Source organism: Pseudomyrmex gracilis, unplaced genomic scaffold, assembly GCF_002006095.1.
Source record: "Pseudomyrmex gracilis isolate BER0280 unplaced genomic scaffold, ASM200609v1 scaffold_551, whole genome shotgun sequence".
Taxonomy (NCBI): domain Eukaryota; kingdom Metazoa; phylum Arthropoda; class Insecta; order Hymenoptera; family Formicidae; genus Pseudomyrmex; species Pseudomyrmex gracilis.
This window is the reverse complement of record NW_018021135.1, coordinates 24,608-39,198: the sequence shown is the minus strand read 5'-3', so window position 1 is coordinate 39,198 and position 14,591 is coordinate 24,608. Positions and strand designations below refer to the sequence as shown.

At 31.0% G+C, this 14,591-nt stretch overlaps 1 protein-coding gene across 1 annotated transcript in view; it reads left to right on the top strand.

Moving 5' to 3' along the window:
- LOC109861051 (laminin subunit beta-1-like) overlaps positions 1 to 14,591 on the top strand; it is a 29,883-nt gene that overhangs the window by 12,699 nt on the left and 2,593 nt on the right. The window contains exons 4-5 of the mRNA XM_020440536.1: positions 9,082 to 9,486; positions 11,856 to 12,051. Of these exons, the coding sequence (XP_020296125.1) occupies positions 9,082 to 9,486; positions 11,856 to 12,051 (601 nt within the window). The remainder of the gene's footprint in view (positions 1 to 9,081; positions 9,487 to 11,855; positions 12,052 to 14,591) is intronic.

Sequence of the window (14,591 nt, the reverse complement as noted above, 5' to 3'; positions counted from 1 at the left end):
CGTACGGTGTCGAATAATTTGGTGTCGAATAAATCTGTGTCGAATCGAGCGGTGTCGAATCGTACTGTGGTCAATAGAGTATCACCCCTAAACAACTCGCATTCTCCTTCTCTCTCACACTTGCACCCTATCTTATAGATTACTTTGTACGAAACGATTATGCGCTCCGTCATTGTATTAGTTTTAACACACCTGTCCGTTAGTAATTTGCTAAGATTTCGATTTGTTTTTTTTAATAAATATAACTACTTTATAATGTGTGAGATTAAACTAAAGAGTTATTCTTTGTTATCTTTTTCTCCGTACAACCTACTCTCACTTTTTTGTTAAAATCGCTAGGTTAGGTCCCGTTCTTGGTAAATAAGACTTGCGTCTCAGACCTAAAGAAGGACCAACGAGCGAGTGTTGGCTAGACAGAGTAAGATCGGCGTACGCCGTTGACCTGTCGACGAATATAAACAAACTCTCTTGACTCTCTTACAGCGGGACTTCCGTGTCCACTGTAAAGAGAGATATGGAAAACGATGCGTTTACTGTTGCGTTTCACCACAGCCCGACCGTATCCATGGGCCAGGACGTAACAGTCTTAACGGAACGTCTTTTCTAGTACAACTAGAGAGCTGCATATTTTTCGAAATTAAAAACTCGAAAATTAAAGCCTATTAGAACAAACAAACATGGAATATTTTTTTTGATCTATAGAACCACCAAAAAAATTGGCCTCAAATTTCAGAGGTATCACTTCTGATGCTCCCCTTGTTAGTTGCCACTTTCTCTTTTCTTTGTTTTCAAACTGAGTATGTGTTTGTAGTGTATCTTTTTTTTATTTATATTTTTCATTATCGTCGCGAATAGATCATGCATTTGTTGTAATTTTTGTATGTAAGAGACAGAAGATTCCATAGTGGAGTGAAACGTTTGTACCTTTATTAAATTCTCGGAATAAAGAAGAATTTTACTCGAATATCAGGTGTAGCTCGTTATTTTCTTCTTCTTATCTTTTTATTTTAGAAAAAAATTAAATACAAAAGAAAATGTTTGTCGTAACGTCGAGATACAGTTAAAGAAATTTTGGAGTTGCGTTATGGTTGTGACATACCTTACAGAAAGTTATTACTTATAATTACTAAACGAAATTGAGTAATGAATTACTAGCCTATGATCCAGTAAGAATTTAGCAAATTACTGAGAATTATTGGATAATTACTGAGGACTTAGTACTGATAATAAATTACTGAATAAAGTACTACTGATTGTGAGTACTCACAAGAATTCGCTCTACCCACAAGCTAACAGACGCGAGGGACAAAGGGAATCGTCCGCTTCACTCAATCTCCTTTACTAGGTAGGTTCTGTTGAAGCTGTGGGAATATGCTCACAAGCGAGAACCGTATGAGCTCACGGACGCGTTCTCGCTTGTCGGCATATCCCCACCGCCTCGACAGAATCTACCTAGTAAAGGAGATTGGGTGGAGCGGACGGACAATTTCCCTTACCTCTCGCGTCTGTTAGCTTGTGGATAGAGCAAATTCTTGTAAGCTGTCAATAGTTCTGTTAGTGCTCGCATAGAAATTTGTTCAGGATTTATTCGGAAATCAGGTAGATTTTCCCAAAATATATTAGATTCTCCGTGGAAATTCTATATGGATCCCAATTGAAAGTGTAACGCTTTGCCATTTAAAATCTAAAAAATGAGTCTATCTAGAATCCAAGTAGAATTCCTTACTAAAAGAAAACAAGTATCAATGGCACATCGTCGTTTAGGAAGGAAATTAATTCGAGATTTCAAATTAATCTCAAATTAATCTTTGGAAGCCCGATTCATTTCGCCGATCGACCGATAAACTCCGTTGAAAAAGACCAGACCTGAAAAAATCCTAAAAATGATGGCGGGATTTGAATTCGAGACTTCCATATTCGCAGCTCCTCTACTCAGTCCGCGAGACAACTTGTTTCTTAATAAATCGTAATTATTTTATTTATCGTAATTATTTTTTTTAATCTACTTATTCTTAAGCTATCTTACACATCTTATTTTATTTCTTTAAATTATTATTTTATTAAAAATATTGCAGTGCAATATACCTGCAACAATGGATACAAATATTTCTCTTATTATTTAAAATGTGTCAGTAATTTTTGTTACAGCTAAATCATTGAGTCAATGATTCATTATAAAGCTTCAGTACTTGTCTAATAATTTATTCTGCATCCAAATTACTGACAAGGGGACCTTCAGAAATGTTCTCCTCCAATTTGGACGAGTCTTATATATATTGTAGGTGGATCCTCCCACTTCATCGTGGTGCAATAATAGGACTCACCTCTCAAGCGTTCTCGAGAAAAACGCATTTATAGTTTTCCGTACGCGTAATATACCGTTAAGTTAGGAGAGTTCGGCAGCTAAGCGGCGTGGCTCAGTGGGGAAGGCATCCGACTACTACTCTGCGTATTGCTGGTTCAAGTCTCTTTTTTTTTTTAATTTTTTTTTATATTTGTACTGTATTATATTGTGTAAGTGTAAAATTATGTATTGGCATACATAATTTTTATTTATTTTATCTAAAACCTCAATGTTTTTATTAAAACTAATTACTTTAAAAAATTATAAAATTTATTAATTTACAATGCCTTTAATGTTGTGTAATTTATAGAATGTTATTTAAACAATAAAAAAATAAATTATTTAATATATTTTTCATGCTTGTTAAATATGAATGAAATTTGTTTTACAATTATTGTAGTTAAAAAACGGTGTGTTTGTAAAACTGGAGGATTTATACTTATAATGTGCTCATTGTAGAAAAATATTATGTTTTACATATTTTTAAGTTGAATATCATCCTAAACTATGTACTCTCTTTGAGGATGACTCCGAAGACGAACAAAAAATAATATTTATAATAAAATATAACAAAAGATTTAAATTCTCTTGTAATAAATTTAAATTTCTTCTTATTTTCCTTTCTTGCGTTGGAAATCAATAAATTTCATATTTTTTAAATTTAATTAGTGTTATAGTAAAAGTATTGACTTTTTAAAAAAAATAAATAAAAATTATGTATGTCAATACGCTTACACAATGTAATACAGTACAAATATAAAAAAAAAAAATTAAAAATAAAAGAGATTTGAACTAGCAATACGCAGAGTGGTAGTCGGGTGCCTTACCACTGAGCCACACCGCTTAGCTGTCAAACTGTACTAACTTAAAGGTATGTTACGCACGGAAAACTATAAATGCGTTTTTCTCGAGACCGCTTGAGAGGTGCGTCCTATTATTGCACTATTATGTAGTAGGAGGGTCCACCTACAATATGTATAAGACTCGTCTAAATCTGAGGGGAACATCTCTGAAAGTCCCCTTGTTAGTTTTACCGACATTTGCCTGGCAATTAAAATAAATCACCCTGTATAGTAACATATAATTGTAACAAATAAAAATAGTAATTTTAAATATATATGCGTATACATGTATCTCTTATTATAAGCTTGTATAGAGGTATTAATATATGTACAATTAGAACATGCGTATCATCCTAATATTATTTATACCTTTGTTTTTGTTATTTATAACTATATTATAACAATAATAATAGAGTTTTTTTTTAACAATAGTGTTTAAATCAAGAGGCAAGAGTGCTTCGCGCCTATTTCACGTGCAACGAAGTGGTGCTCGAACTGCGCGAGCACACTGTGCTTCTTATACGCGAAATTCAGATATTATAAGAGTGGGGAGATTTTCACAGGGCAATATTTCAAGAACGACTAAACCGATCACTTTTGTTTTAGTGTTAATCGATTTATACAAACCAATTTAAAAAAAAAGTATTCTTACGTTTTTTTGTTCGTGCCTTCTGATCGGAGATATACGACGATAAAGTTTTGAAGTGTGAGTTTTCAGATTCAGAAACGTCATCATTATCATCATTGGTGCTACTTTTTGATATCACTTTTTTTGTAAAACAGGTTTTGTAGAAAAAGAATATACAGGATGATTCAGAACAACTCTTTATCCTTGAAAATATATATTTTTGACTAAATTTTAGAACAACTTTTTATGTGACAAAATTTTCGCGGGCGCGCCACCCCTGCCTACCTCTTGTATCCGACTCGTGGTAAGCCTATTTTTATTTATAACTTAAAAAATAAGTTTCAGACAAAATTTTGTCACATAAAAAGTTGTTCTAGAATTTAGTCAAAAATATGTATTTTCAAGGATAAAGAGTTGTTATGAATCACCCTGTATATAGTAAAATTAGTTTTATTTTATATTGTTTGTTTTTGTTTGTTCGGCGTGTACTTCGCGCCTTTTTTTACCATTTTAAAAAGATAAGTTTTTTGAGATATCACACATTTTGTAGAATATACGTTTATCTTTAAATTCATCTTCTTTTCCATTCTCTTTTTTTCTCAATTCCTAACGTAATACAATAGTAAAATATTTCTTTCTTTATTTGTTCAAAGAAAAGAATATAAACATTTGTAGCACCTTTAGGCCAATGGTGTTTTCTGATTTGCATATTATCAATTCTGAGCCAGCTCGATTTTCCATCTCTACGCATACTTATATAATGACTGTTTTCAATACACAGTCTATTATTAAATATGGCATTCATTACTTTATACAGCTGTCCACCTACTGACACTTTAGTTGTTATTGGTACAGCACGCAAATTAAATTTGTTTGGTTGTATTATTTTATCTTTATCTGGTGATAAGAATAGAAAATGAATGATAAGTATTTCTTTTGTTACTGTTAATTCTCTTTTAAATATCATTTTATTCCCTTTACAAGTTTTACATAAATTGTTATATGATTCACGCTAATGAGGAAAGATAAGATTTAATAACTTTAAATCATAACTCTTTTTCTCCAAATTAATAACAGGAATTGAAATCAAAATACGATTTGCTATAACTGTATTTATATACTTACAATTGGTGCATCGTGTAGTCGAAGTTACTTGATGGTCGACTACATTGTTTTTATCTAATCTAATTTTGCGCAAAAAGACGAAAGAAACTCATAAGCATCAGGTTTTATATTATTTTAAAATATCAAAAAGAAATTATTCTCGCTCGTAATATAAAAATAAGTACTGAATCCAAGTAAGATCACACATAAACGAGCATAAATGGGTGTTAGGAAAAATATATATATAATATAATTATCAAATTAACAACTACATTAATAACTTATATAACAAACGTTTCAACTCTTAACTTGAGTCATCTTCAGTGTTAACAATATATAAAAAAACAAATAATAAAATAAAATAAATACGCTATGCTGATGGAGGTGTTTTAAAAAATGCAGTCTTCTTGAGTGTAAAATTTCATCTTCGAGTCTTAATGAGGTGATAGATCTGCCTACAAATGTTGAGTTAGAATACACTGATATATATTATATACAAAACACAAATTACTCACAGGTAAAGATCTACGGCCGCACATCAAACAAAAACAGGAAGACAACCGCTTTATATACACTGAATCCCCACTCACTTATAAAAGTCATATGATAAAGGCGTTACGTTCGAATTTTAGAAGATTTAATTTTGTCAAGTAGATTAAAATATGTGTCATCTAGTAAATCCGTGTCATTATTTAAATTTAAACCGTGAAATTGTTCCTTTATATGTATAGTCTCTGAGATTAGCCTTTTATAAAAATTTGATTCATGATCTAAAATATAAGCGTTATCCCAATTAAAAGAGTGGTTGTAATCGATTCTATGTTTAGAGACTACAGAAAGTTGTGAAGAAGTTTTCGTAATGTTGTTCTTATGTTCTTTTAACCTTGTTTTAAGTTGTCTTTTCGTCTGTCCGACATACGACGCACAACAGTTTATACAGTTTATTTTATAAACAATATTCATATTGCCATCATATGGTGTAAAATTCTTATGGACTTTGATTATTTTATTAAGTCTGTTAAGACATTTATATCCAATAATGACATCGTTCTTGTTAAAAACATTTACCATCTTTTCAGATATATTTTTAATATAAGGTAAAACAATTAGTTTTTTATCAGAAGGGCGGGTGTCCAAGTTAAAAGATCCATTAAATTTGTTTGAGATAAAATTCTTAATTCTAGCGTTAATGTTAGTAAAAATAAAATCGAGAGGATAACCGTTGTCGAGTAAAGTGTTGACGACAAAATTAATATTTTTGTTGTGAAAGTCGGGGTGTGATAAAAGAAGTGCTCGGTCAATAAGACTAAAAATTGTGCCTCTTTTATGGCACAAAGGATGATGGGAAAAGTAAGAGAGAAATCTTCCCGAAAAAATTTTCTTATGAAACCAGTCGATTTTTAATCTGTCATTAATGACGTTAATAGACAGATCTAAGAAATTTATAGACCGATTATCCTCCATTTCTATAGTGAATTTAATCCTGTCATGAAACGCATTAAAAAAATCAGTAATCTCTTCCACAATATTAGATGGAGCTGCCATGACAATGTCATCCATGTAACGAAAATAAAAAGGAAGTAGTTTATTAAATTTGTAAAGAGCCTTGAAACGTTTGTTATATAAGTTATTAATGTAGTTGTTAATTTGATAATTATATTATATATATATTTTTCCTAACACCCATTTATGCTCGTTTATGATCTTACTTGGATTCAGTACTTATTTTTTCAGTATTATTTTATTACTTACTTATGTTCCTTATGGTGTTTTTTCTTTTAATGATCACTCTTGTTGCGTTCTCTCTCTCTCACTCTCTCTCACTGTGTCTTTATTCTATTTTGTTTCACTCTCTCCTACTCTCTCTTTAACCCTCTCTCTCACTATCTTTTATTCACTCACACGTTCTCTCATTCTCTCTCTTTTTCTCTCTCTCTCTCTTATTCTCTCATTCTCTCTCTCTCTTTCTCTATCTCTCTTTTTCTCTCTCACCATATATTACAATTCTTTTCCTTGTCTTTTGTTTAATTCGCTCATATTGCCACCTCTTGGAAGCACTAGATACATGCACATATAGAGACAAGGTCCGAACATGATAAAATTTTATATATTTAGAAGAAAATTTCCAATATCTTCGAACAGAAGACACAGACAAAATAACACATAAACGCTTTTTTCTTTAGTTGTTTAATCCGAATCAATTGAGACTAAAAAGAAGTCAATTGGTTCAATTGTTATTGAGATATAAATATTTAATTTTTTACAATGCCTTTCAAAAACTGATTTTCGCGTGTAATAGGCACGGTGCGCCTCGCGCAGTTCGTGTGTCACTTTGTTGCGCGTGAACTTGGCGCGAAGTACTACCGTGCCTTTTGATTAATTTAAATACAATACGTGTTGTGAGTGTACTTGGCGCCTGTTCTTACCTTTTTTTTTTGGAAAAGATAAGTTTTTGGACATGGAGATAAAGGAGGGAACGTCGTCGAAAAAAGGTGAAGCCTATGCAGCCATGTTTATATGAGCCACTAGTACTGCCATCTGTTAGAACTTTACAATACTTCGATGAAATAATGCCCAGAATGATATTTTAAGAAATCTAATAAACATATTTACTTAAAAAACTAACAAAAAAAACAAAATTTAATAAATATTAATTATAGATATTATATTATAGATATTTATAACATTTAATAAATATAGGTAAATAAATAAGTAAATGAAAAAAATAACTTATAAACATAGTTTACTGTCCTGCAAATAATATTAATTTATTATAAAAATGTCTCTTGCTTACATTAATATTCTTATTATTCTGTTTTACAATATAAAAAAATCTTGTCTGTACATATTTTATTATAATACTTTTAATTAAATTTATTCTATGACATGTTAAAAAGTTTTGATCATATGAATGAGTTATCAATTCTTCAAATATATTAATCATATTTAAAATTAAAAGTACATTTTGTGTAATATAAAGAATATTTTGAACTAAAAGTTATATTATTTTCTTTTATAGCAAATCTGATAATCTTTTCTGTTTCAAGGCATATTTTTATCACGCTTTCTGAAGGATATGTTAAACTTCCACGATCTTTTATTTGTATAATTTTCTTTGATTTACTATTATCAATTAAGGCATTAACACCAATATCACACATGATGTATGTTTAATTAAATGTCTTACAATAAATCCAGCTATGTAACTTATGACTTCTATGGAATATTGATCTAAATTAATAATATTATAAATTAATGCTGCAATATAAGGATGATCGTGTTCAACTGAAATTTGATTAATATACTTTTCAGTGTCAAATTCATAATTATCGATCATACGATCAATTATACAAGTTTTATTTATTAATTTCTCTGGTTTAAGTACACTTTCTTCCTGTCATTAACAGATTAATACGCATCAACGTCAAATAATACTACTCTCAATGTGTTGAAATAATACCACTCTCATCAAATAGATAGCAGCACTAGTGGCTCATATAAATATGGCTGAAGGTTGTTTAGAGGTCAAATCACCCCCGCACCATGGCTTCACTCCCCGCGCCTATAATATCCCTTAATGCTCCCTCCTTTATCTTCATGGTTTTTGGATATATTACACATTTTGTAGTATTATTAAATTTTGTAGAACAAGTCTTAGAAAAAAATGTTTTGTAGTATTAAATCAATTTTTAATTTATTAAATTTTAAATTTGTACTTTATAAAGTTAAGGTTATATAATTAATATTTATTTGTTATATATATTTATCGTATTTATTCGTTATATATCTTGTGCCAAGTTTCAAAACAGTTAATTAAAAAAATATATATTAGAGGTGTTGACGGTGCGAAAAAATTTTTTTATCTGTTTTCTGAATACACTACGTGTTGTGCGTACTTACTTAGCGCCTGTTCTTATCTTTTTTTAAAAAGATAAGGTTTTTGAGATATCATACATTTTGTATTTTTAAATAAATACCGCGTGAGACTACAAGCAAGCCTCAGATTACGATCTATCTAGCTAATGCTATTCCTTTCACTTTCGTGCGGAATCTATCAACTCCAATAAGAAAATGCCAATGATCGCTAAAGCTTTTGCCTAAAAGTGCAAACTCTCTGATCAAAATTTGTTATATTTGTTTCTAAATAGAAAATTTGTTTTCAGAACTGTCAAGTTGTAATCAGAGAACCTTATCGTGATGGTAGAAACAATACGTGGACTGGCACAGGTTTCATGAAGGCTCTCGAGGGTTCAATGCTGAACTTCACTATTGACGATATTCGTAGATCTATGTGGTACGATGTAATTATACGATACGAACCAATTTATCCAGGTGCTTGGGAAAATGTGGAAATTATTCTTGAGAGAGACAGTCCGCCAGATTCCGAAGGTCTTTGCGCTGACAGGAAGACTGATCGTTTACAGGCTCAGTTGCCTTTACTTTCGAGAAGCACTATAGCGCAACCGTCAATATGTCTGGAAGCGGGAAAGCGATATAACCTGTTGTTGCAATTTCGCAATTTTAACAGTCATATAGATACACCGTCAGCCTCTATCTTGGTTGATTCGGTAATATACTTCTTATATAATTTACTGTCTTTTTTCTTAAATTGTTATATCCGGAGTTTCACCAATTCAGCCACTGAGACTCTTAAAAACAATTATTTTAAAAATTAATATGTCAATTAATATGTCATTTAGTGACATTCTCTCTCTGATTTACAGTGAAACTAAAGTAAAAGACTAAATTACTGTCACCTGAACGATAAACTCTGACGTTAGTGAATTGTTTTTACCATTTATTTATCAAAAACATATATTTTTTTCTTATCTGGTATTATTTAATGTCTCTAATATAAGAAAAAAAATACGTCTCTCGAAATCTCTATTTTTATTTATTAATTCAATAATTAAAAAAGAACAATGCGAAAGCTATTACTGTCACCCTTAAAATGTAGTTGACTCAATTAGTGGCACCCCAATTAATGTTACCTGACCAAATACTGTCACGGTGAGGGACTCAATTACTATGTTTTAATCAAATATCAAATTCTGGTATTAATGAACGACATTTGGTAATACTTTTGTATTTCTATAAATGAAAATATATCACCTAGTATAGAACAATATGAAAAAAAAAAAACATTTATTAAATAGGTATATCAAAGTAATTTCAGTATGTGTTACGAGAGTTGAAACGTGTTTGGCTCTGTCATTTGAGCAAGGATCCGAGTTATGAATGTTCTATAACATAGATGACAGTAACAGCGTACACCTTTATTTTCACGACAAATACTGCCATGACAGTAATTCCAAAATGCGTGAATCGCTTGTACCAATCGCTATTATCCATATATTAAATAAAAGCAATTGAATAAATTGTTATTACATTCAACGATGCTTATAAAGTCTAAAATAATAATTTCTTCTTATCAACTATTACAACAATAGCCTTCTTTTTAGTATCTTGCTTTATCTTTCGTTAGTGAAGCAGTCGTTTTCACTTTTTTAATCAACATACATTTTTTTTAATCATTCTATAAGAAAAAAGTGAGACAAGAATGTTGAATGCTGGATTGTTTATTATATTAATTGCACTTATTTAATTTAAATTTTATAATTTAAAGAAAAGACAAATAGAGTTCCAAAAATTTTAAAATTTAAGATGAGAAGCAGTTGAAGCAAGACACGGATGTTGTTTTGCAAACACGTGAAGGTGATTTTTATTTCAAGATGTAATGTGTATGTATAATGTGATAACGTTTTGAACATCGGTTTAGGTCTTTATCAAAATCTTTCGATGGTCGAAACGTTATCACATTATACATACACATTACATCTTGAAATAAAAATCACCTTCACGTGTTTGCACAACACCATCCGTGTCTTGCTTCAACTGCCTCTCATCTTGAATTTTTAAATTTTATATTTAAAAGTCTATATTAAAATTTTATATTATATTTTTTTACCCATATTATTTTAGGATAACTTTAATATTTTAAATATAAACAATCAAGGTCTGTTACGAGCTTGATTGTTATTTGTAATTTTAATTTTATTTCTCTGCGTTTTGTTTCTTTAATAAATTTTAAGATCCATTAAAGCTCGTAACAGACCTTGATTGTTTATATTTATCTATACTTATTGTTAATATCACGAGCGAATTTAATAATATATATCTTATGTTTTAATATTTTAAATAAAATAGCTTAGAGTGACAATTGGGCAGGTGACAGTAATTGAGTTTTTTACTCTATTAGTCACATGAAATCAGTCAGTGAAATTTTAACTGATTCCTAGTGAAACTAATCTGTCACTGAATCAATTAGTAAAAGTTTTACTGATTTACTTTAAGAAAAGCTTTTGTTTTACTGTCAATCAATGTCAATATTATTAATTTTTAATAAAATTTTTTGTCACTGAATAATTTTAGTAAAATTTTAATTAATTCTACTTAAGAGAGTTAGTGGCATTCCAATTACTAAGAGTTAGTTTAATTATAAAATTTAAAAGAGAGAGTTTAGTTGCTTGATTTTAGTTTCAACTCTCTGTCAAAGAATTCTAAAAATTTTGTCTCTCGCTTTTCTTTCATCGCATTTACTTTGGTAACGATTTTTGCCTCTTTAGCAGGGTATTATAGATACTATTTCTAAACACACCACAATGACAAAATGAAAACTGTCGCTGAGATAAATGCAGTTAAGGAAAAGCGAAAAACATTACCTACGTTTAATTTTCCGACATAGACATATAGGAAATCTTATATGTCTGTTTTTCGACAGTTGCAACTAAATTTACTGCCTTAAACAATGACAGCACTGAATTAAAACAAAAAGCATAAAAATCAATTTTCTAAAAGATAATTCACACAAGCTTAATAATAAAATATTAAAAGATGTAACAATTAGCTAATCATTTTATACGTGCAATTTTTGTAGGTTGTTCTCAAGCCGAAGATAGACGTAATACCCTTCTTTAACACATCAGGTTTGGGTGAATTACGTCGCCAAGAATATGAACGATATCATTGTAACGACTTCTTTACTGATGTCAACAGCGTGTGGAGTAATATACCTGAGATTTGCAGAAAATATCAAAATAGCATCGGTTATTATGTTTTTGATGGCGCTCACTGTAAGTTATATACATTGTTACACAATATTTTCTCTCATTCATTTCAAGTATTTAAATACAAACAGCACAATATCTTCAAGATATCTTCAGAACAATTCTAAATATACCCTAAATATCTTACGCATGATATGTTTAAGATATTATCAGATAGTTATAAGATGTTATAAGATACTCTTCTAACGATTCTGAATATATCAATATTCTTGGACATGTATAGAGAGTTAGAATGTAATTCTAAGGAATAGCAAATAGAAGCGTGGCTCATACCAAATAGGTAGCAGCTTTTCTCAAAGTTAAGTTTTGTTGATATATAATGTTTATATATAATGTTCGAGAATGGACCAGACAGTCAATGCTGAAGAAACTGCTCATCATATGAGCCCATACAGCATACTTTCCCAAATAGCACATAGACATCCTCTGAAAATCCAAAAGACATCTTATACGGACGAAACAGATATCCTATTTTAATCCCAAGATCTTTTCTGGATATCTTGATAATAGTATGTGGACCGTTATGGCGCGTCAAAACAAACCCCCTCTACCTGGCCCCCCCACCACTTCTGGCGCCATTGCCCCACCAGGGAGGTTTCCCCCTCTCTTTGGGGCCATTCCCATTAGAGGGGATAGAAAAGTGACATGATTTATGACCCAGTAAATTTTTTATAATTTTTTAAAAGTGTGTATTTTAAATTTTTTGTTGAGAAATTTGTGTAGGGAGGGGAGGAAAGTTCGAGAATGTTCGAGAGTAAGGATGTAATTCTTTATTAAAAGAGTATATATTTATTTAAATATTCGTCTTGAAGCGTAACTGCTGCCGCTCCGATGTTGTTACTTCGCGCGTTCGAACGTTTATGAGAGCAAAGTGGCGTCGGTTGAGGGAGGAAATGTAAGGGCGGGGGTGGCGTCAGTCCCGAGAAGGATCAATCAGCGTCTGGTACGTTATAGCTCCCAATAAGCGTGGAGCAGAGTTGAGGGCGTCTAGGCGAAATAGAAACCGAAATAAAAGTAGGTGTAGCAAGTCTGTGACTAGAAAGTCAGGGTTCTGATGTAATATAAAAAATAAATTTATGTGTCCGTTGCGGATTTTCTTTTCTGAACGATTTTCATCTGCGCGAACTTGTACGTGCGGGTTGACAAGTGCGTGCCGATGAGCAAAAGAGAACATAATTTTTTTTGAAGACAAAAAACGGTTTATGACTCGGGACAAAGCACCCGTTAAACCTACTTGTTCGTGGGAGGTTGACAAGAGCGTGCCGTACAGAAGAGAACATAAGTTTTTTTGAAGATGAAAGACTTAATTTATGATTCGCGACCTGCGCGTACTTCTTCGCTCGAGAAACTTCGAGAAAATTCTACGAGAGTTTTCAATAAATGGATATTTAATGTAGAATGTTTATAAAAATGGAACCATTTAAAAGAATTGTTTATTTATGTTCCACACGCATATGTACACATGTGTGAGTAGCTATAACACAAAGTAAATGCGCAGGTAAAGACTTCTGGGATGTGTGAGGATAAAAATAATTTATAAATGAGAAAAATATTATTATTGTTAATTGTCGTATAAAACAGTTGTTAGAGTGAAAAGTGAGAAGAAATGGAGAAAAATAGTGAAAAACAGCAACAATCTATATTCATCAAATGTAAATTCGACCTTGTAGCCTGATCTTGTCCACGGGTGGGAGTGGTGTAAAAAATCGTAGAAAGTGTTGTTTAATGGGACGTTTCGATCATAATTTAATTTCGATTATCATCAGCCAATCTTGGAAAAACAAATACAATAATTAAAAAAAAATTGAACAATTAATAGTATAAGGTACAATTGACAATAAATAGAGAAGTATTACAATCCACACACAAATAGCAAAATCATGAGTACGCATCTTGATAAATTCAAACCGACAAACAGCTACCGCATGTCAAAACATGAGAAGAGTCGCTAACCGATGAACAAAGTAAACAAAGACCCTGTATCGGTGTTTCTACAATGAAACAATCTACGTTTATATAAAATATAAAAATTATCATCAAATTAAATTAATAATTAATTTTTACAGTCCTTATATAAAAAAACTGAGAAAATTACCAAATTTTAAGATAATAAATTAATGGATTAGAATTGTCAAAAAATAAAAATTAGAGTAGTCAAAAGATAAAAATCTAAGATAGTCAAAATTAGTCAAAAAAAAACAAAAAACTTACATTTAGTTGGAAGATTAAAAAACATAGCAACTCATCTCACAATGACACACAACAGCGATCGTCGTCAACACAATCGAGACCATCTCTCACAAAGTACAGACAAAGAATGATCGATAAAGCAAAGCAAATCGATAAACCAAGTCTGAGAGAGACAACTGGTGGGGAGAAGAGAGCAACGAAAAATTTTTTTAAGAATTAAATTTGTTTAATAACGGAATGTAAGCAGGATCAAGCAATTCCGTATATACACAGTTTGTCCGGAAAGTTCCCGGACTACGTGAATTAAAAATCGAAAATGAAAGATATGGTTTATTAAACAAGTTTACACTTCAAGG